Genomic DNA, 21,801 nt, shown 5'->3' on the forward strand with positions numbered 1-21,801 from the left:
AATAATTTAAGTATAACATCTGTTAAACTGCTTTCATGTCCTGGTTTCAGCCCTGAACTGTATTTTTCTGCCTGGAATTTGGAGCTGAAAGATGGTACTTGTGTAAAATGTGCTTTAAAGGCAGTATGAGGAACTTCTGTTCTGGATTTAAGAACACATATAGAGTCTCCACACCTGACTAGACTTTCTCTACACTGAGGCAGTTTAGCAGGTAAGCACTTGTGAACATGAAACCCTGTTTAGAAACAAAAGGAGCACCTTATATTTTCTCCTATAAACTGGTAAAATCAAAGTTTACCTGGACAGAGATTTGTTTTGCTAATAAAAGAGAGAACAAGTTTTTTTTTTTTTTTCAGTCTAACATATGTAATCACTTATTTAAAGAATTGTGCATGCATGTCTTCTTGTGGTATGTTATAACCTGGGGATATGTATTTTTTTGCCTATCCCTGAACATCTCTGGAATATCATTTAACTCTGTTGGCTTGTAGAGATGACTTTTTTCCCTCGCTGGAGAAATGCCAGAGTCAATAAGCTTTGGCAGGTGGGAGGAAGTTTTCCCTTTATTTTTTCTCTTAGACAAAGTGTCAGCTGTGTTTACACATCTTTTAAAGCAGCCACTCACCCAGCTACTTTTTGCTTTTTGACTAATTTATAATCCACCAATCACTGCCTCATGTTTCAAAGGTTTTCTTTTACCCTGGGGATTTGTACATGATCGTAGAGCTACAGTACATAGGACTGTTTTGGCGGAAAATGAAGACAAATATGATAATTGCGTCAAGGGAAAAAAACCCACTTAAGATGATGTTCTTGAACTGCTGTGACAGTGTAGTAAAAATAGTAAATAGTAATTCCCAGGTGACGCTGTATGAAGGGTGTCGGATCATAATTGGAGGAAAATTTGTACTTATACATCATACACCAACTCAGATACACCCAGTGTCATCACGCCTCCCTTTTAGGCTTGAACTATTTCCGAGGACCTGGCAGCCAATCAGGAGAAAGAGAGAGGTGAACAGACGGGAGTGAAGGAGTGAAAAAGACTGATAGACTGTAAAAGGAAAAAGAATTTAGGACTGATGAACCTTTCAAGTTGGACAGATAAGGTATTTATTTGTTGTCTAATTTGTTGGGAAACTTGTTGGGAATGATAGAAGAAAACCAGCTGATTTATCCTCATTGTGGTGTTTGTATGGATGTAACCTAGTTGAAATGTTCTTGAGCTAGAGATCTCTGGCAAATTAGTAAGTTGACGAGTTTTTCCATATTTTTGAATTTCAAACTGGGTTCAGCAAGGGTACCATAAGTCACTAATAAGAAGCATTCAAATTGCATTATATACACAATGAATTACAAATCATGAAACAGTCATGCATAAACAATTTATATTACAACGTTTGAAGCTATAAGACATTCTTCATGAATATCTGCTTTAGAATATAACAGTAAATTTAGTTAGATGTTGGTGTTTTTCTATCAGAGAGGGCAAAGTCCACATTTTTAAGACGTTCACAGAGAAGCTTTTAAGTTTATGGAGTACGTATGAAATGTTGTACATGCTATTTTTGCATTTCTGTAAAACTTTATATTAATCCTTCCAGCAAAGCTTAGAGGCAAATATTCCCTCAAGTGGCTTATGACTAATGAATCATAAACATGTGCATGTTATGGTTCGGGAGGAAACATGGCATTGAGCTGTGCTGGGCCAGTGCGTTTGGGGATCAGTGATGCATGAGGGAGTTTGTCTGAGTTCCAGCTGGCTCAGTGTTCATTTTTGCCTCGCTACCAGCACTAGTGCTGTGAGACATCTGAAAGTTCTCAGAATTCCTCCATGCATTTGCCCTTTATCATATTACTTGTCATTCTCATAAAGCAAGTTGTGAATTATATTGATAATATCATGTTGGTCAGAGCTGACACCACCAGCACAAATAATCGACTTATGAATGAGTTCTTTCTCCATACTCATACCAGCATTGTTCTATACGCCTGTGGAATCATGTGTCATGATGATGCGTAACAGATGATAAGAAGGGGCTTCTCTCGGCAGCGTGTGAGTGGAACCATCTGCAGGGTTCTATAGTAAGAGACCACTGGGGGCTCCACACTCCTGCTTCGTTACACTCAAGCCACAACTGCATATTTGGAATGAAGAGTGTAAAGAGAGCTTGCTTTGGCTCAGGAGCAAAACAGCCTGCACTGACTAGCGGGATGATCAAATTCCACCACTTCTTTTGTTCACACAACCCTGTTCCAAGTACATTTGGTTGCAGGTCATTGAGTTTAATGAGCCGTCTACAGTCCTGAGTGCTGAATCTGCAAATCTCACCAATTTGGCAGCATGACCTAAAACCCAATTACTGTTCTTGGCTCAGATGAGTGAGGTAACTAATGAAATTCAGCTTGCTTGTGATGAGTGTTAAAAAAAAGTGCTTGTATAAAATAGCGTATGACTATTTTAGTGAATGTGGTACTTCTTATAATCATCCGAAAATAATAGTAACTTGTCTGTCTGATTTCTGTTTTTGTGATTGCAGAATCCCTGTAAATAAGCATACAAAGAAATGCTGCATTGTGACAAAACAAATTCTCAAGAGGTTTCACAGTGCTGGTTATTTATGGCGTGTTAGAGTTTTGTTCCAAAATCCAAGGAATCAGTGTAAACAGACTGGCACAACAAACGTAGAATACACGCAAAACAAATGTTTTTTTTTTCAAGGGAGCTGTACTTGTGCATTCCAATGTCACGAGGTTTATTACATTAGCCAGTGGATTTTCCAATCCCAAACTGCTTCTAACGTGAACAGAAGGCTAGCATTTATTTTGGTTTGGTGTTAGAAAAAAACGATGAGTACGAAGAAACAATGAGTACAATTTTTATAATAATATTTATTGTATCACTTTATTCAGTAGCAAAGATGAATAAGTAATAATGACAAGTGATAACTTTTTCATACCTCACCTCATATAAAAGGTACATAGTAAAGTATGTGATTATTACTAGATATGTACAGCGGTATTTGGTTCGGTTACAGTCTCGATGTAGGAGCTTGCTAGAGTTATTTGCAGTGAAAATAGCTTAGCTGAAATTTTTACAAAGTGCTTTAGACTACTGATATGGGCATGTCAAAAAGTACATACCTATACATTCCTATGCTTATAAATAACACTTCCTTGAATAGATAGAAATGTTCATACTTACTAATGATTTTTTTTAAATGTATAGAACAATACTTGATGTCAGATTATTATAAATTATAATAAAATAAAATCATTTGCATCAATAACTTTTTTCTTTTTCTTTTATTCTAAAATCTGTTCACTTTTAGCTCAGAATTTTTCAAAATTCTGTTAACTCAAAATTTTACTACATTTATTTATTTGTTTGTTTGTTTAACGTGTATATGTTTATTATTTTTTAAACATTTTTCTCATCTATTTCGTACATAATTGCAAGTTGCATTGCTAGTTATTATTGCAAGCTCACGTCATATTCTCTTATTGTAGTTTTCGTGTCTTAGTATGTAGCCTACTTTCAAATCCAGTATAAATGAAACTCTCAGAGCTCCCTTGTTAATAAAATATAACAGTGACTCCCAGAAAGCACAAAATTTGCCTAAGCATGGCCTTTGCCTAACCACAAAATATTATAACAAATAATTAACATATATTGGTAAGTCCATGAATAAGCATTATCTCTTGAACTGTGTAACCTGTGGAAGAATTGGACCAGCGGTAAACATGTTAGCACTTGCTTGGATAAGTGAAGAGCCACAGTCTGCATAGAGGGGAACTAATGATTAAGCGTTCTTGGTATTACAGACATGTACATAGTGTTTTTGCATGCAAGAGGGAGTAGAAGGAGTATATTCAGAAACAGAGTTCAGGTTTTGGGGCATAATGCTTACAGTGGTGCTGTGCCAGCATGTAAAACAACAAAACTCCCCGAAATTCCTCATTTTGAGGTTACTTCTCCTTTAGAATTATAATCATAAGTTAAAGTTGTATCCAGGGTAAATGTAATTGCTTGCTCCCTACAATTAACTGAATTGCATAGCATTTCAACTGCACACAACAGTTCACTTTTTCAAAGTTTACTGCAACCTTGCAAAACATTTCTTAAACAAAAAACACACACATGCATGTCAGAGAGGCTCTGTGATTGCTGATGTGGCTTTAGGTTTTTTTGTTGTTGTTGTTTTTTTTAAGTTTTACATAGATTTTAATAGCAAGTATATGTCACGGTTATGGTTCTTGTGTCAGTACTGACTAAAACATAGCTTCCCAGGCTTTCCCAGAAAGGCATTTACTATGTTGCTTATCAGCAAGTCCCTAGGCATTCAGAATCTGGCTGCAGAAACTTGCCAAGCATTACTAATGAGTCCTTAAGTTTTAATTAAGGAGAAGGACCCAAGGGACATTAACCCCACCATTATTGATTTGTACAGGGTTAACAACTGAACGAGCAGGATCCAGTTCCAACAGCATGTTTGTTTTAATGAAGAGGTAGCCAGCAGGAAGGGGGCAAGGCCGGCAGTGCATCTGACAGCGTGATGAGCGAGGTCACTACAACAGCTTGACACAGAGGTGTTCCAGGTGCTCACAGCTGTGTGTGTGTGTGTGTCTGTGCATGCATGTATGCACTGCTTTTTGTCTGAGTTCTAACTTGCCTGGTTTTTAAGGGGGAAGGGCAGCACTCTAATGCAGTGAAGTTGCTAGCCTTGTTCCTCTCACTCTTCCCTATTATCCTCAGGTTGGTGTGTCCCTGTTATTATCATGATCACAGATCTGACAGCCACAGCTCTCATCACTGCTTCAAAGATAAATCATAAATTAGAATAGTAGCTCCTCCTCTAATGCGTTAGATCTAGTAGAAGGGATCTAGTAATAATAGAGCACAGTGTGGTATGTGTTAAAAGCAACACTTAGATTAGAAACTTAAACTTAAACTGAAAATAGTAGATATGCTACACTGCACTTATTCTCTCATAACTTTCACTAGTGCAAAGATTTCTGAAAAATCTGAATGATTGTTGGGATGATTGTAATTTAGGAATAGATCACTTATAATCTTAAACTGTTTTCTCATCCTTATTTGGTGTTTCCCCTCTATTATCTCCCAAATTTAGTCTTGCCAATTCCACCCACTGTAGTAACTCTCCACTATCACAATAAAGCTAGCATGTGCTCCACTTCTTTTCGAACTGCTGTAACACATTCAGAGCAAATCTCTCTGCCCTGTTCTGCATGCATGAACTGACAATGGCCACAACTGTCCAGTGTTGCATTTATAGACAGGGAAGAGAGAGGCATGTTCAGGATTCAGGCAATACAATGAGATACAATCTCATGACCATAGGGTAAACATTTTTCTGTTGCTCTCCTCAGCAACCTTTGGTTAGAAACTTCTAACTCTGGGGTCACTCTATATACTGTCTAAATAATCTTCAAGACAGCAACTGGAACAGTTCAGCATATGAAATAAGACAGCAAGAACATTAATCTCTACATTTACATAGTGTACATTGTATCTTTGGAAATGATTGTGTGTTTTTAAAGAAACAAATATATAATAAGGCCCAGCATCCTTTCCAGAAGAAAAAGAAACCAGGAAGCAGTTGAACAAAGTAAAGAGGTTAGAATAGAGAAATAAAGAGAAGAATGCTTAGAAAGTCAGCTCATGTCCCTTGTGAGTGAGCATTGAGCTATGAAGTCATAACAGGCAGAAGTGTGTCCCAGCTTGTGCTCTGTCCATCATAGCAGTGACAGCCCATGGGCTCTTATCATGTAGGCATTCAAAGACAAATACAGTATAAGCTGTTGCGTTGCTGGGAAAAAGGAGAAAATTAATCAAACAAACTAGCAAGGAAGTCTTTAGCTCACAAATGAGGATAATGACCTAAAAAACAGTGAAAGGCCAATAAAAACTCAATTTTTAATGAGTTCTGAACTATGATAAGTCTTCAAAAATGTCATTTTTATTGGCCTTTATGTTTCCAACAAACAAGAGAGCATGGGAAGTTTCAAAACATACATGGACTAATTTGCTTTTGACAGACCAGCATGTTTACATGTCAACCAAATCAGAATGCAGGAACACAGTATGGTTGGGATTTCCATTTGGACCAGACAGAGTGACTCCCAGTTGTGGTTAAGTTGTGTGTGTGGGGGGGGGGATTTAGAGTCCTCTTTTTTCTGTGACCTACAGCATGGATCAACCTCACAAGCCTCCCACTCACTGCAGCACCACTGTCTGCTTAGAATGCATGATCATTTATGGATGCACATGTCACACTTTTCTTTTTACCTTGTACAATTTAAATCCATCTTAGTGTATTATTTTCTATATCACTTATGTGTGGATAGCTATTTTTTCCAATAAAGTAGCAATTACAGTTGCTTTTTGCTTCAGGATCTAATGCTCAAATTTTGCCTATACCACAAAGCTCACAAAATACATTTATGAGTAACGCATTTAGGAGTCCCAATTGTATTAACATATGACCTTGAGTTAAAAGGCCATCATTGGTATGTAAGGTGCAGGCTACCATGGAGACCATATGAAGATTATATACCTTAGAGAATTCTCTAATGATTTTCATATTCACTAAGAAGAATCCAATTGTCCCTGCTTTAAGCACTTTATTTTCCCTATCAGGTCTCACTAAGATATATTACTGGGGAAAAAAAGAATCTGGAGGTTGATTTTTCAGTATCACTTTTTGAAATAAGGCAAATGTTTGAATGTCATTTGTTAAATATAAACCTGCATATGTCAGCAGGCTCAGGCATTTCTCAAGAATCTTTTGGAAGCTGGACTGGAAAAAACAGCACATGGTCAACATACTTTGAGTTCAGAGACTTAAAACTGTTATATTAGTATAAACTACTGATGAAAGATGCACATACATAAAGTTTTCCATAAAATCTATCGGTTTCTCTCAAATGTAGAGAAGCTAAAGAGATATTTTTGTGAGGAAATTTATTGTATTTAAAATGCAAGGCAAAAAGGCAACTGTATCTGTATAGCACAGTTCATACATTGAGGCAATGCAAGGTTCACAAGGTTTCAGGTTTGCTTCACAAAGCAAAATGATGTAAATACAATAAAATATGTAAATAACTGTGATATACAATAAGGCTAAAAGAGAAAATCAAAAGTAAACTGTAGAGTGCAAAGCAAAATAACCAAAAAAATATGAGATGCGAAGCAATGCTAGCCCTGAACGCTCATTTAACAGTACACGAGAATAGAGAAAATTAGAATTAGCCAATTTCGGGATAGATCTTAGCTCATTTGAATGTTGGATCGAGCTATGGGTAACATTACTTAATGTAGCTTCTCCCTGTTTGGTCCTGTGTCTAGGCACTATTAATATTTCTGCTTTCATATACTCAAGAGACTTGCTTTATTCTTCAAAAATGGTTATGTCTTTCCACACACAGAATAAGCTTTTTAATATGATTCATTTTGGAATTTTTATTGGGCCTTGTAAAAATAACTAAGTTTAAATGAAGTCTGTGGTTCTTGACAATAATGAACATAGAGGCCATTCTTTCAAACTGTTGTCTGCAATTATCCTCTACAGAAACTGGACCATGTCTTTTTGTTTATCTGTAATTGCTGTTTTAGTTTTAATTTTTGGCACCGACTTTCGTTAAATTCTCTTAATGGCTTAGTAGCAAAAAGGTTTTTAAACAGCAACATAACATTTATGGGACTATGCATTTACAGTATAATTAGCTAAATAATCCTTTCTGTCTTGATTGATTGTGACATTCATTTCTTTTTTTCATTGCCCAATCCTTGTCATTTTGCATAAAGATCTAGTCAGTGTGTATTCTTCTTTTTTTTCAGATACTTCATTTTTTTAGTGCAGTACACAGGAGAAGCATGCCTGCCTGAAAAGGTGATGAACATTTGAAGTAATCCTGCTGCCCCTTGCCCCTCCCTGTCCATCATCACACTTACTCAGTTTTTTTACTTCAGCCCCCTTTCCTCTCCTCTCTCAGTTAAGGAAAAGAACACTGAAGTCTTTTACTGGTCCAATCTTGGTGCTCTGGGAGCGTTGCCGAACATGGACAGACCACATCGGTCCCCCTGAGAGATTTCCTGTCTTAGCCCTCCCATCTAATACCAAACAGACTTCTCCTTCTGCATTCGATTTCCTAGTAGTCATGCCAGGAAGTGCTACGTTCACCAAAAACAGCACTGGAGAGGAGATCAGCATGGAGCTCTTAACTAGCTCACTCTCCTTCTACAATAACAAGGGATCCATCTGAGTGGAAAACATATTTATGTGTTCTTAAGAACACCAGGCCATGAATTCCACTTAAAGGTTCCATTCCTCTGTCAGGACCTCCTCCAGATAACACATCCACCCAAATGTTTCTTAAAGACTTGCTAGAGATAGAGGGGTTAATTGTCAGAGACTGGTGCTTCTTTATGTAAGAAGTATTCCGTTGTACCTGTCGAGAGATATCTTTTTTTTGGGGTGGGTTTGTTTTAATAAGTCGGTCCAAAGAGCCAGGCTGTGGGTTAGAATTTTCTCAAACTCCCACATCATTAGCACTTCTGTTGAAATCTCGATGTCAGTTGAGGCGAGTCATGAAAAGCATGTGTTTATATTTTGAAATGTGTGCATTCTTAAGTAGAGCAATGGAATGCCTTCAACAAATATATGGCATTTCGCAAAGATTACTAACCCACACTTATTATTCCACTCTTACACTCTCACAATTATATTGGTCAATTTGCAGAAAAGTAGTTGATTAGAGTTTTAGTTTGTAGTGGTGCAGGTCTGGTATGTTTATCCGCATGCCTAATGAATAAACTGCTGTCCATTTAATTTAATTTAGCTGTCTTTTAAATCATTGAGATTAAATGTTTTTACTGCAGTTCCTGAGAACAATAATTTTATGCTGTTATAATATTTTATACATTATTCATCTTCAAAAACAGTTTGATCCATGTCAGGGTTTTGGGAATATGAATTCTGTTTCAGGAGCAATGAGGCACACAGTGAATGAGATTACCAGTCCATCTCAGGGTATCATGCACACCTAGCAGCAATTTATCTTAGTCAGCCCATACTATATGTTGCTGCTCTGAAAGTGTTAACTAAAGCACACATTCACTTAAGACCTATACACCGTTTAAGCATTTACCTCATTTCACCTTGGTTTTTGAATCTCATGAACAAGTACTGTCTTGTTTCACCTCCCACCTCCACCACTCGTTATATCTCTCACTGAGACAGGTAGACAGTATTGAAAGATAATATTCTTTTTTTCTACTTTCAAAAACCACTTTCCATATTCATCAGCTGAGTCAAGATACAAGGAATGCTCAAGCAATCATTCTGTGACTCTAAAAGGGAGCATTGGGTTTATGATAAGTACGCCATGACAGCCCACAAATCCCAGAGACTATCTCATATCTCCCCTACCCCACACTCCCCATTAGCTTTTTACTGGAGTGTAAATCAGCCTTGGGGACAAGTGGACATCTGCCAGCCAAGAGAAGCTTTAACTTAGAATGCGATTGGGAAGTGAGAAATCCAGAAATGTCTCTACTGGAACAAATGGAGTAGAGCTCTCCAAAGTTCTCATAGCTCTCCTTTCTTCTTCTTGTTTTTTATAACCTGACTGCAAACTCCAGAAAAAATGTTGAGGAGGAAATGAAGGTGTTTTGATAGGACCATACTACTATTATCCTTGTGTGTTTATTCTAATATAGTCTTCCCATAATTCATATAACCAATAAAATGTAAGATCTTGCACTTTCTTGTAACTTGGTCATCAATTACAAACACATTACAGATTCCTTAAGCATTTTTAAAGGAATAAAATAATATGATTGATGATCTTCATAAGAAACATTCCTGACCTTCGTAGACTGTTTTAAATGGTGGAGCTTAAATTATGGTAGCTCAGAGTGATGTAAAGGTGGGCTTGCTCATGCATGCAAGCTACTTACTTCAGGCAAGAATGGTCAGGTTTCATGTCTCACTCACACCTACATAGGGGACAATAGGGGATCAGGAGGGAAATAGGGGATATGCATAGATTAACACTTCTCTGTAGGTTTTCAGTCAAGTTAAATGCTTCTTAATATAATGCCAGGATAACATTATTATTATTATTAAGGATATTTTTTTATTCATAATGTTTGTGCTCTCGTAAGGATAGTCCAATTTACTAGAGTATGTTTTCATCTTGATATTGATTGCTCATTACAGAGACATACTTGTTGCTTGAAGCAGCTTGAAGCAGATGGAGAGAAAATGTATACAGCCTTTGTTGGAAACAACAAAGGAAGCTTGTGTTTTTGCATTTCAGAATACATTTGAACATGAACACACCCATTTCAGTCAATGCTTTAGTCATTCCCTTGTACTGTGAAGTTTTATTCAGTGTGGAAAATCTTAGTTAATTGGTCTCTGGTTTTCTTTTTCTAACTGTTTCCTTAACAACACAGAAAGCCTCCCCCTTCCCTGCTTTCCTTCCCCCTCTTCCCAAACCCTGCCCATTTTTATACTGTTCCTCCTTTTTTCCCCTTTTCTCCCGTTGCTGTCTCACTGGCTGTGTGACACTCTTCCTGCTGTTTGTAAGGCACGATTTGAAAAGAGAGAAATCTGTCAATACGGTCTAGCCTCTAGAGGAAGTCACCACCTCTGGGCTCTTGGAAAGCAAAATTAAACACTTCAAGTATGCTTACCTAGAACAGAGAAGATCATGGATTGGATGTTTCACTAGGAGTGTATTCAACAGTGCTGGATGGTTGCAATTAGGAGAAACACTACAGTGTTTGGATGGAGTGCTAAATGTGTGGAATTAGATCTGGATCAAAAACTTTATGAAAAAAAAATTGCTGGATATTTATAAAAAATAAAAGTAAAAAGTTATTCTACGGTGAGTGAATGTTTTTATCTTCAAGTTTGCTACTGGCTCTCGAGGCATGTTAGTGTAATGTTGTTGTTAATTCTGTATGTATTTAGAGATAGTTCAGCATGAATGTAACATCATTTTCCTAACATTATTTGTTGTTCTGAATGGAAAAAACATTGTGCCACGGAGACCTTTCACTTCTATTCTTAAAACACACTATGATGTTAATTCAGAGATTTGAAACTACAACTGATGTATATGAGATGATCTTTGCAAATGCAGTGTTCACATCATCTCTCTTAGTTCAGTACACAGAGCCCAAATATATGTTATTTTTAGCACTGCATTTCTGTAAACTGGTAAAAACTATTCAGAATGTTAGTTACATGTGTGGGTTCAGCATCTAACTACTTTAAGCTGTTACAACTTTACTACACTGATATTGCCTGTTCAGAATATATCTGAACTAATAATATGGAAATATGAACAGGAGATCAGAAGGTGAGGCATGTAAATGTGCATCAGTTTTTTTATTCACTTTTATTTAAGTTAAATGTGAGGCTTTGTTTGTTTTGTTTTCTTTTTTCATGATTAACTGTTTGATAAAAAAACAAAAAAGTCAAGATAAGCTCTACATCTGCTTTTTGTTTTGGAATGGGTGACTTATACCAAAACCAACTTTGGAAGCACCCATATCCTAACCCCAATCCTGTGTGATTTCACACTGCCTGCTCTATCTGTCTCTGGTGCAAGATTTTAACACGCTCTGCAGATTTCAGTAAGCCATAGATCAGTTCTTATTCTTAAACTGCTTTTCTAAATTCCTTCCAGTAGCACCATTCTTGCTAATACACTCTCACATTCATACACACAGTGAGTGAGATTTCAATGATGTGACAAACCTGGGTTGGCAGAAGCAGAAATCTTGACATCTGTACAGCCTCGTCTGACTCATGTCAATATATATTCTGGACTAAAGTTGAATAGAACCAGAAGAGCATTCCTTGAATCAAAATGTAATAGATTTAATAGATCACCGTGAGCCCAAAACTTCCTTGTTTTTTGGAGGCAAGTTCTGAGCCTGAAGCCAGTTTTTAGCATACCCCAAACTTTGTTTTTCTTCATTACAAGAAATCCAAACACACAGTAAATGTCAAGGTGCAGTTACACTGCTGCATCAGAGCCCAGGGTCTCTGTTTTGATCCTGAGCTTTATGCCTCCACTCTCTCTGTCTAGTTATGCATGTACTCACTTTGTCCACATTGGTTTTCATCACGTTCACTGGTTTCCTCACAGTGTGTGCATGGTGCATTGTGATGCATCCCATTTAGGATGTGTTCCTGCCTCATACCTAGTGTTCCTGGGATAGGCTCTTGATCCACTGCAACCCTGACCAGCAGTTAATGACAAAAAATGAAGGAAAGAATTATTGCTCTTTCATTGCCACTGTTTCATCAATACATCAATAATCTGTTTAAAAAATCTAGTACACACACACACACACACACACACACACACACATATATATATATATATATATATATATATATATGTATGTGTGTGTGTGTGTATGTGTATTTACCCATGAGAAAGGCAGACCACATGTTTTACTTTGTACATTAATATGAAGCTGTGCATAATACAGCCATTATGTTGTTGTGTTTTTTCTGTGGCCCATGCAGAGTGAATGATCTGCATCAACTCAACTCATGCTCTATTTGTGGAATTTGGGTCTAGGCATCCCCCAAAGATTACTTTTCCCTGATATTCACTCTGCAAATGTGACTACAAGACCATGCACAGCTTTTTAAAGTAGCCTTCTTCATAATATTTGTTGTCCTCCATTTGCATGTGTAGAAATTGATGGGAAAATATAAATATTTATTTGACTGATGGAACATTTATGTCATATTTGGGTTACAAGTCTCCAAGGGGATTTAAAAACTGAGGAATGCAAAGCCTATCCAAGACTTGCTAATATCCTTAGCTATCTTTATGGAGTGAAAAGAGAGTGATGTGTTTTTATGTTCTCATTAGATGTGTGATAATGTCAGACCGCAAGATCTATCATTGATGGAGCCACTGACTGACCACAATCTATTAGATATAAGATTTTAAATAATTAAAATAAAAAAAGCTATCACAATCAGATGGCAGAGTGGTGAAGCAAGTAGCGGCATGGGTTCTCAGCATCTGGGTTTTCACGTTGATCCTGAGCTTGGGTTACTGTCTGTGTTGAGTTTCTGCAAATGTTCTCCTTGTTCTATGCATGGGTTTCCACTCAGTTCTTCAGTTTCCTCCCACCTCCCAAAATATTCTGGTTTTGGGTGGACAATGCCAAATTTCCTTCAGATGTAAATGTGTGTGTGCATCATGTCCCATCATGTTAATGTGTGCGTTCATGTTGTCAGTACACTGGGTATTTCTGCCTCACTCCCAGGGATGGGCACCAGATCCAATGTGACCCTGATCAAGATAAAACAGTTACTGAAGAGTGTTAAATAATTGTATCACAATCCATGTAATGTGTACTATGGAGTCTTTGCACAGTACATTGCCCACTAAATTGTTATTAACATCCTGTATGGTATATACCAGGTATATTAAATTTCCTATGATAAATTGTTGTTCATAAAAGTCACATGTATGCAATAACAATAATGCAATAAAACACATAAGCACTCATCTAGACAGCTATTTGATATTAGACCAGATCTGCTAAGATCTGCTAGGAGTTGATCTCTTTGGACGCTTTTGAAGTTATTTTAAATGGCCCAGTGACAGAAGCATCTGGCTGGAGGTGCTTTATTTAATTCATTTATGTATTGACACTGATCCTCTTCTCATTATACATTTGATTATATTGTAATTTGACTCATTTGTATGATGTTTGTGTGTATGCTTGTATGTATGGCTGCTATTTGTTAAACCTGCGCAAACTGTGTTGCTGCCTATCTTGACCAGGGAAAAGAGATTTTTTTGTTTATCTCAGTGTGCATTTCCTGGTAAAATAAAGGCTAAATTTAAAATAAATAAATAAATAAATAAATAAAATAAAAAAATTTATCTTCAAATGAAGGGAGCTAATAACCCAGAGGTATATGTAAGCAAACTGACACTTTATATACATTTGAAGAGAAGTGTATTAAAGAGCAGAGTAGTCTCGTAGTATTAGTTTGGTGTCCGCTCACCCAGCTGGCATGCAGCTTCAGGGTCAGCTCCATCTTGTGTGTAAGGGTCAAGGAGCTGATGGCAACCACATGTCTGACTTGGTTCCAAGTGAAATACCACCCTCACAAGAGAGTCACTGGCAGAGCTCAGAGTACGGGAACCACTACAAACCACCAGCGCAGCATGATCTGTATTCTCTCCAGTCAGTAGTAGCCAGGGCTGTAAAAGCATTCAAATGAAAATCATGAAGCTAATGCTTCTGCCATGGGCCTCTACTGAATGTTTTTGCAGGTAAAACAGTCTGTCTTTGTGTTGCAGAAATGTGTCCAGGTTTATTGAGTGGAAAGTCACCCTCAGCACCAATGTGGTTTGAAGTGAAAGCTTGAACTTCCATTTTGCTGTTTCTTACATACTGAAAGCTTCTGGACACAGTTGGTGGTCAGATGATCCTTACTGGCTTGTGTAAGTCATTGGAGACTACATGCAGATATGGACACAAATAGTCTCCTGCTGGACAGTTCATAACCATTCATACACCTTTTGTAGATTTTTTTTCTCTTACAACATCATTCTAATGAAATATTGAATAGAATCTCAGCCATACTGACTTTGCATGTTCAAATTCATATTTTGTTTTGTTAGGGTAGGAAGTACAGTTGAGTTTAATATACATTCCAGTGTGATAGTTCCCTGAGGTCAAACACTAATAATAATACAAATAAAATTTTCAGTTCTAATAGCTCAGTAGGACCATGGCTTTTGCAAGTCAATCATTGCAGTAATAAAGCAAAGAATTCACTGTGCTTGCAGGGTGATTTCACTGCATTAGAATTTCCAAGAATGACTAAATATCTTATCACCATGATTCTTAAATTCAATTACCATTCTAATGCATTGAGTAAATTCCACTTATCCACAGTCATCATGTTTACCAAGGCTCTGTGTGGGAGTCATGTGGTCAGATCATTTCTGAATGATTTATGCCCTCTGTTTAAGCATCTGTAAAAAAGGGGAGCTTCTGTTCTGTGGTTTAAAGAAGGAAAACATCTTCTTTCGAGGCTGGCCACAAACAATTTATGGCTAAAATTATCTACTTAGCTTTATACTTATATGGACAACTTAATAATTTACACCAAATCCAAAAGTCTAAAGATAAGTGAAAGAAAAATGTAGCTAGATATATTTGGTTTTGTATAGAGCACATATAAATAAAAAGTCACAGCACTGAGGGGAAGGAAATGCTATTGTGGTCTTCTTATTGTGGGAAGCAGAAAAATATCACCTAATATGACAGTCCCAGGACTTCCCCTGCTGCTCCTCCTTTCACACACAAAGCAAACATCCCAGTATCCAAAATAGAGACTGGCCTTTTCCCCAAACCTATTCCGTGTTTGCCTTGGACGTGATTTGAATAGTGATAGTACCCTGGTCACATCTGTTTTTCATATTGATTTTTAATATATTGCTGTTATGAAGAAGACTCACTTTGTCAAGTTAATATTAGCAAATGAATTAATGTCAATTAATGTTAATTAATGAATTGACAGTGGTCTCACCAGTAGAGTAGAGCAAGCTTACTCTTTTAAATATTTTCTCTCTTTTCAATCATCAGAGTAGGCATATTGCATTACAACGTTAAGCAATTTTCTAAACCTTGTAGCAACATCTGTTCTGGATAAGCAAATTAGGTCAAACCAAGACAAATGCATGACTATACCTCTGTTTTTCAGCTGAAGGTTGGGCAGCAGGGGGTCTGTTAATAATTTCCTTCCCATGGGAAAAACAAAACTCAAGCAAAACATCAGGGAAGGTTAATGAGTGTTTTGATAGACTTTAAACAATGCTCTGACTGCTATTATCTTTCATTTACAGATACCAGGGCACCACCCAGGATTAGGGTACTGCTAGCTATGATTTCCAGCCAATACAATATGGCAGGATTAATAGACCTGTGGAGTGTAGCCTCATTCCCTCATTATTTATATAAACTTGTATGTAATATATGTATGGAAGAATGTGTATAATTTTGGCAAACAAGTATACAAACTGAAAAAAATTATATATAAATATACCATTTTATGACTGTAGTTAGTTAGTTAGCTTGATTACAAAAAAAATCAGTTTACTAGTTGGTATGGTCAGGCAGCAGGTAGCATTGCCACCCAACAGTTTTACTGTTGCTTGTTCCATCCTGCGCTTCGTTTACTGTTTATCTGGAGGGTTTTTCATGTTCTCTTGTAGTCTTGTAGTTCCTTCTAGGATCTCTGGTATTCTCTCATTGTCCAAAACATGCAAGTAAGTGAATTGTGTTCACTGAATTCTGTGAATTTGTATGCATTGTGCCGTGCAATATACTGATGTTCCAATCTAAGTGAATTCAGCCACCTTGTGTTCCCAAGCTTGGCTCCAGATGCTATATAACCCTGCCCAGGATAAAGAGGTTACTAAAGAATGAATGAATGAATGAATGAATGAATGAATGAAAGAATAAATGAATAGCAATTTGTTTAAGCACTTTAACCACTAATACAGCTTTTGCTATGAGGCTTATGCAGGAGCCCTGGTGACCTTTTACCTAATAAAATCCAGATGGAACAATGTCTAATCAGGTAACCTTTAAAATTCAATGAATAGCTTACTGAACACTTAACTTGTGTGGTTTCCTGCATATTCTGTAATGCCTCCAATGTCACTGTTGTAGGCTAGTATTTGTGCCAGTATAGACACCACTGATTAGATGACGACAATCTGCCCACACTCTTCTGATTACCTCAGGAGACAAAAGACCTCAGGATCTGGAGACAGTATTACAGTGCCTGGCAATGAACAGAAACTTCATCAGGGCCTTTTAAACAAATGGGAGTACATGTCATAACTGTGGATTTAGAGGCTTAGTGGTTCTCTGTGCCAGAGTTATCAAGTAGGTGTGTCTGCATGAAGCACTCTTACTGGATGCTGAAAGACTATAAAATGTTGATATTTGATATTTATTTCTCGTTCATGCTGTATTTCCATTTTTGAGTGGAATTTTATTGGAAAACTGCTGGTGTGTTATTTTTACTTATGTGTATTTTCTAGCCATCCTAATTAGGAGAATATACACATTCAAAAAGGTAGGATATACTTGACTTCTGTTACCTGGAATTTCCACTTCTCCTGCTGCAATGGTGACTTCTCACTTAAGTAAACACAGAGTAAACTGGAACAAAGGCATTTTCAAGAGTCAGCAGGATCCAAATCTGAATAGTACAGCCAAAGGGCTCAGTTAAACCAACTTGTGCTGGCAGCTCCACTCCAGACCATAAACAGCACTCAGATTCTCTACAGAACCTGCTGCTCTATGATTTGTATCTCTGTCCACATTACTGGCAACTGGAAAATGGTGGTACTGTTATTCACTGCATTATAGAAAATGTTACTAAGCTTTCATCTACCATTTTCTGGAATATGAAAGGTGGAATATTTTTTTTTAAATATTTTATTTCATATTCATATGACTAAGTTCTTAGTGTAAGTTTAGGCTCAGGCTTATCCTGACTTTCTGTGTCCACAGGTCTAGCACTGAGCCTATTATTTGTTTGCTTTGCATTTGCCTCAACTGGGTTTGAATGTGGTGTAGTCTGATAACTGTGCATTTTTTTTTTTATTTTATCTATGTCCAGTCAAAGGACCTAAGCAATCAGAGACTGGAGGAGCAGATCCAGACAGGGTGAAAGGCCAAGTTTAAAGCAACCCAACAACTATATAATGAACATACTCTTCTGGCATCTGTTCATGGTAAGACATTATGACTGGCTAATTGTGATTTTTCTTTCTTTCTTTCTTTCTTTCTTTCTTTCTTTCTTTCTTTCTTTCTTTCTTCTTCTACATATTTTTTTAAGTGTGATTTATGAAACACATCAGTTAGTTTTATTTCAAAGCTGCTGAGAAATTTGATCTAATAAGAGTAATTAAATATACATTTATATAATTACAGTTGTACGATTACATGCATAGATAAAGCTATGTAAAGCTGCTTTGAGACAATGTACATTGTTAACAGCACTATACAATTAAAATGGAATAGATGCAATAGTGATTATTTGCTGTCCTGACAGTATTGCTTTAATGTAGCCCCAGTGCCTTTCCATCCATGTACTGCAATGAGGAGCTTTGAAAACAATAGTGAGTAGGGTTAGAAGGGCCAAAGTCAGTAGGAAATGCTATGTGATTCTGATGGATGGGGAAAATGTGTGTGAGGGTTACACAGGAAGTCTGGTTAGGCCTAGCAAGCAGAGTCCTCGATAACCCCCTATTAAAAGCTCTGCCAGTAAGACCACATGACCCAAAGCTGCATATCCTGTGACGTAATCTTCCTAGGAGTGTGCTTGGACTGGAGCCAAATTTACCATCATAGAACTGGGAAAGGAATGGAGACATGTTGACTCGCTAAAGCTAAAATTGCTCGAAGCGCTTAGCATTTATACAGCCTAAGAGGGTGTGCTTACGCAGGGTGTTGTTTTATTTCTTAATAGGAAACGACACTTTCAAGCATGTTTACAATATGGAAATTGATTCATTGCCTGTACAGGATTAAAATACAATGGAACCAAACAATCCATTGACTAAACAGGGGTATGTCATTGAGGATGCGCCAGTGGACTGTGTCCAGAAATAAAAATGCAGCCAGCAAATAAGCATTCATCTGCCTTCTAGACACAGGTTACGATTAATGGAGATTTGCAAAGGAAAGTACTTTTCTTGGCTCCTGCCAAGAGTGACCTCCATGACCGCAATAAAAATGTTTCACTTGTGTCCAGTGGTCTGTAGAATTGTGTACTTGGAAAAATATGAATTGACAAAGTCCCTTTTGTCTGCCTTATCCCCAAATTCCACACCCATATGCTCTAAATGAGATGGTCACAGATAAGTGTTTGGGACACATTCAGGACAGTCTGTGTGTCTCTTTCAGCTATCAGTGAGATTAGTTAAATACACCTAATAAAAGAGGAACTATGCATTTGTGGGTTCTTGCGTTTAAATGGCGTGAGTCATACACATGCAGTGAATTAAGGACTCAAGTAAACACATATTGGAAGTTGACATGGTGAAAGCAGATGTTCTCCGTGTATGTGTGGGTTTCTTCTGGGTTCTTTAGTTTCCTCCCAATCCCCAAAACATCCTGGTTAGCACAGTGGCTTTGATAAATTCGTGTAGGTCAAATGTGTATGAGCATGATGCTCTGTGACTGACTAGCATCCTATCAAGGGTATATCCCTCACATCCAGTGTCTCAATGATAGGCTCCACGCTGGATTTTCTCTTGTCCAGAATGTAAGCATAAATTCAAATATGTTTTGTGAAATAACATTTACAAATGTTATTAATCTGTTTATTTATTGACCTATTAGGTGTGAAAACTCAAGATAAAGCCAGGATGGACGCTAAAAGGAAAGAGATGGACCTTTTGAGCAACAGCATTGCTGCCTATGCTCACATAAAAGGTTTTTTTTATTAGTAGTATTCATCATCAATCATCAATAAATGATTTCTTGCACTTTATCAACCGGTATACTGTATGTTACAAGTTCAGTTATATGTATATATTTTCACCTTTCAGATAATCCTGAGAAGTTTGGCCTCTACTTCGTCATTGGTGTTTGTTTTGGCCTGGTGCTTACCCTCTGTCTGTTAGTAATACGAATTTCCTGCAAGCCTCGTGCTATGCCTGCACCACCCAGTCCAGAAAGAAAACAGTTGAAGGACTTTTGTGAAGATGATGAAGATGAAGATAGTGATGAGGAGGACGATGAGGAGGACGAAGAGAATGAGGACAAAGTAGGAGACGTGGAGGCTACTATTACCAACTGCAGCACAGAGATCCCCATGGGCAACCACCACAGCACATTGGATGGAAATGTGAATGTGTTTACCTCAGCAGAGGAGCTGGAACGTGCCCAGCGCTTAGAGGAGAGAGAGAGGATCATCAGGGAGATCTGGAGAAATGGACAACCAGACATCCTGGGCACAGGAACCAGCACAATTGGAAGGGTGCATTACTATTAACACTCATTAATAATGCTCCCAGCACAAGACTTTTAATGAAAATCTTGGATTCTAATGTATTTAGAGTGTTCAAGAGCCCACATGTAAAACAGTGGCAAGCACACTTAGTGCACAAGAACATATAGATGCTGAGCATATCCTCGTAGGCAATTTTTAAAATGCACTCATAAAAGTCACATTTCCCCTAAAGCTTTTTCAGGGTTGTGAATCAGGTTTTGTACAATGATGTTTTTATGATCTCCAGTGGTCAGCCATTTGCATCACTTCACTAGGCCCTTTGTTCTGCTTTTTAATTTTTTTTTTTTTTTTTTACACGTTCTGCCTTATTTGTAAATAGTGTTGTTAGTACTATGCAGAGTCTTATATTACATCAATAAATTCTTATATCACATCCGTACATTTTATACTGACACTGGTGTCCTATCATTGGTTTATTACCTATCATTACTTTTATTGATCGACATATATCTTTTTTTTTCTTCTTCTTTTTTTTTACCAAGCTTAGGAAATTGGGTTTGTAAATTAGTCAAATGTTCTATCACTGGTGTTGCATTTTATTCCATAGATCAGACATTGCTTAAGCTAATATTTTTATATACACCAAAATCAGTGTCCTTGTTGTGAACAGACAAATAAACAGTCTTAAATTACTGTTCAGTCTGATAATTATCAATCACATTCTGAATATTTGTTGTAGTATCACATATCTGGGCTGAAGGCTGATGCAAATTCAGAATTTTCTTTTTATTGGCCATGCTGAACCATCTACTAACAGGAATTATGACCTAAGAAAGCAAATACTAACATACAGAAGTACGCAATAACTAGATCAGGACTGAGTCTAATAAACATACAGGATTCAAAAACAGGAACATAAATAAGGTGATTAATCAGTAAACACAGAAGCACAATGAACAAAGGAAATCAGCTTACGGCCAAACAAGACTTAACTTAAACATACAGGGTTGCCCTCTGGTGGTTTTGCACCAAATCTCTCTGACATAGTTTCAACTCCACAGTTTTTGTTTACTCTTTTCTGATTGAAGCAGCCAAGAAATCATAGCAACCCAATTACGTATGGTCCCAGAAAATGAAGGGAATCTGTATACAAAGTTTGACAGTTAGTTTCTTTACAGAGAGTGACATTAATTAATTTATTCAGGGAAATAACGATTCTGAAAGCGAAGTGGGATCAAGATACACCCTTGAGCTGTTTGCACAGTATTGAAATTTAATTTTTGTTCTTTAAAAGCATCTGTTTTATAACATATTCGAAATATAAATACTTTTTCTTGGTCAATTATCTGTGTAGTACAAGAGATATATACAATGACCAGGCATAACATTATGACCACCTGCCTACTATTGTGTTGGTCCCCCTTTTGCTGCGAAAACAGCCCTGACCCGTCATACACTGTGTATTCTGACACCTTTCTATCAGAACCAGCATTAACTTCTTCAGCAATTTGAGCAACAGTAGTTTGTCTGTTAGATCGGATCACATGGACCAGCCTTCCCTACCCACGTGCAACAGTGAGCCTTGGCCACCCATGACCCTGTTGCTGGTTCACCACTGTTCCTTCCTTGGACTACATTTGATAGATACTGACCACTGCAGACCGGGAACACCCCACAAGAGCTGCAGTTTCGGAGATGCTCTGATCCAGTCGTTTAGCCATCACAATTTAGCTCT

The 21,801-nt window shown here is 37.3% G+C and overlaps 1 protein-coding gene across 2 annotated transcripts; it reads left to right on the forward strand.

The window, feature by feature from the left end:
* The first annotated feature begins 981 nt into the window (after nt 1-981).
* Nucleotides 982-20,759, forward strand: eva1ba (eva-1 homolog Ba (C. elegans)). Of its 2 annotated transcripts, none has more exons than XM_058403128.1 (4): nt 982-1,109; nt 17,727-17,841; nt 19,454-19,546; nt 19,663-20,759. In XM_058403128.1, the coding sequence occupies exons 3-4, from the start codon at nt 19,480-19,482 to the stop codon at nt 20,106-20,108; spliced, it is 513 nt and encodes a 170-aa protein (XP_058259111.1). In that variant the 5' UTR covers nt 982-1,109; nt 17,727-17,841; nt 19,454-19,479; the 3' UTR covers nt 20,109-20,759. The 2 variants fall into 2 exon arrangements, with proteins under 2 accessions (XP_058259111.1, XP_058259101.1); XM_058403118.1 differs by lacking the exon at nt 982-1,109 and adding an exon at nt 10,569-10,917.
* Nucleotides 20,760-21,801: the final 1,042 nt, after the last annotated feature.

Source organism: Hemibagrus wyckioides, linkage group LG01 (assembly GCF_019097595.1).
Source record: "Hemibagrus wyckioides isolate EC202008001 linkage group LG01, SWU_Hwy_1.0, whole genome shotgun sequence".
In the NCBI taxonomy this organism is placed as follows: domain Eukaryota; kingdom Metazoa; phylum Chordata; class Actinopteri; order Siluriformes; family Bagridae; genus Hemibagrus; species Hemibagrus wyckioides.

Excerpts from the sequence above, each read along its gene's own strand:
- eva1ba (XM_058403128.1), top strand. The coding sequence starts at position 19,480 with ATGGACGCTAAAAGGAAAGAGATGGACCTTTTGAGCAACAGCATTGCT. Across the intron at positions 19,547-19,662 it reads TGCCTATGCTCACATAAAAG|ATAATCCTGAGAAGTTTGGC; the intron begins GTTTTTTTTATT and ends TTCACCTTTCAG.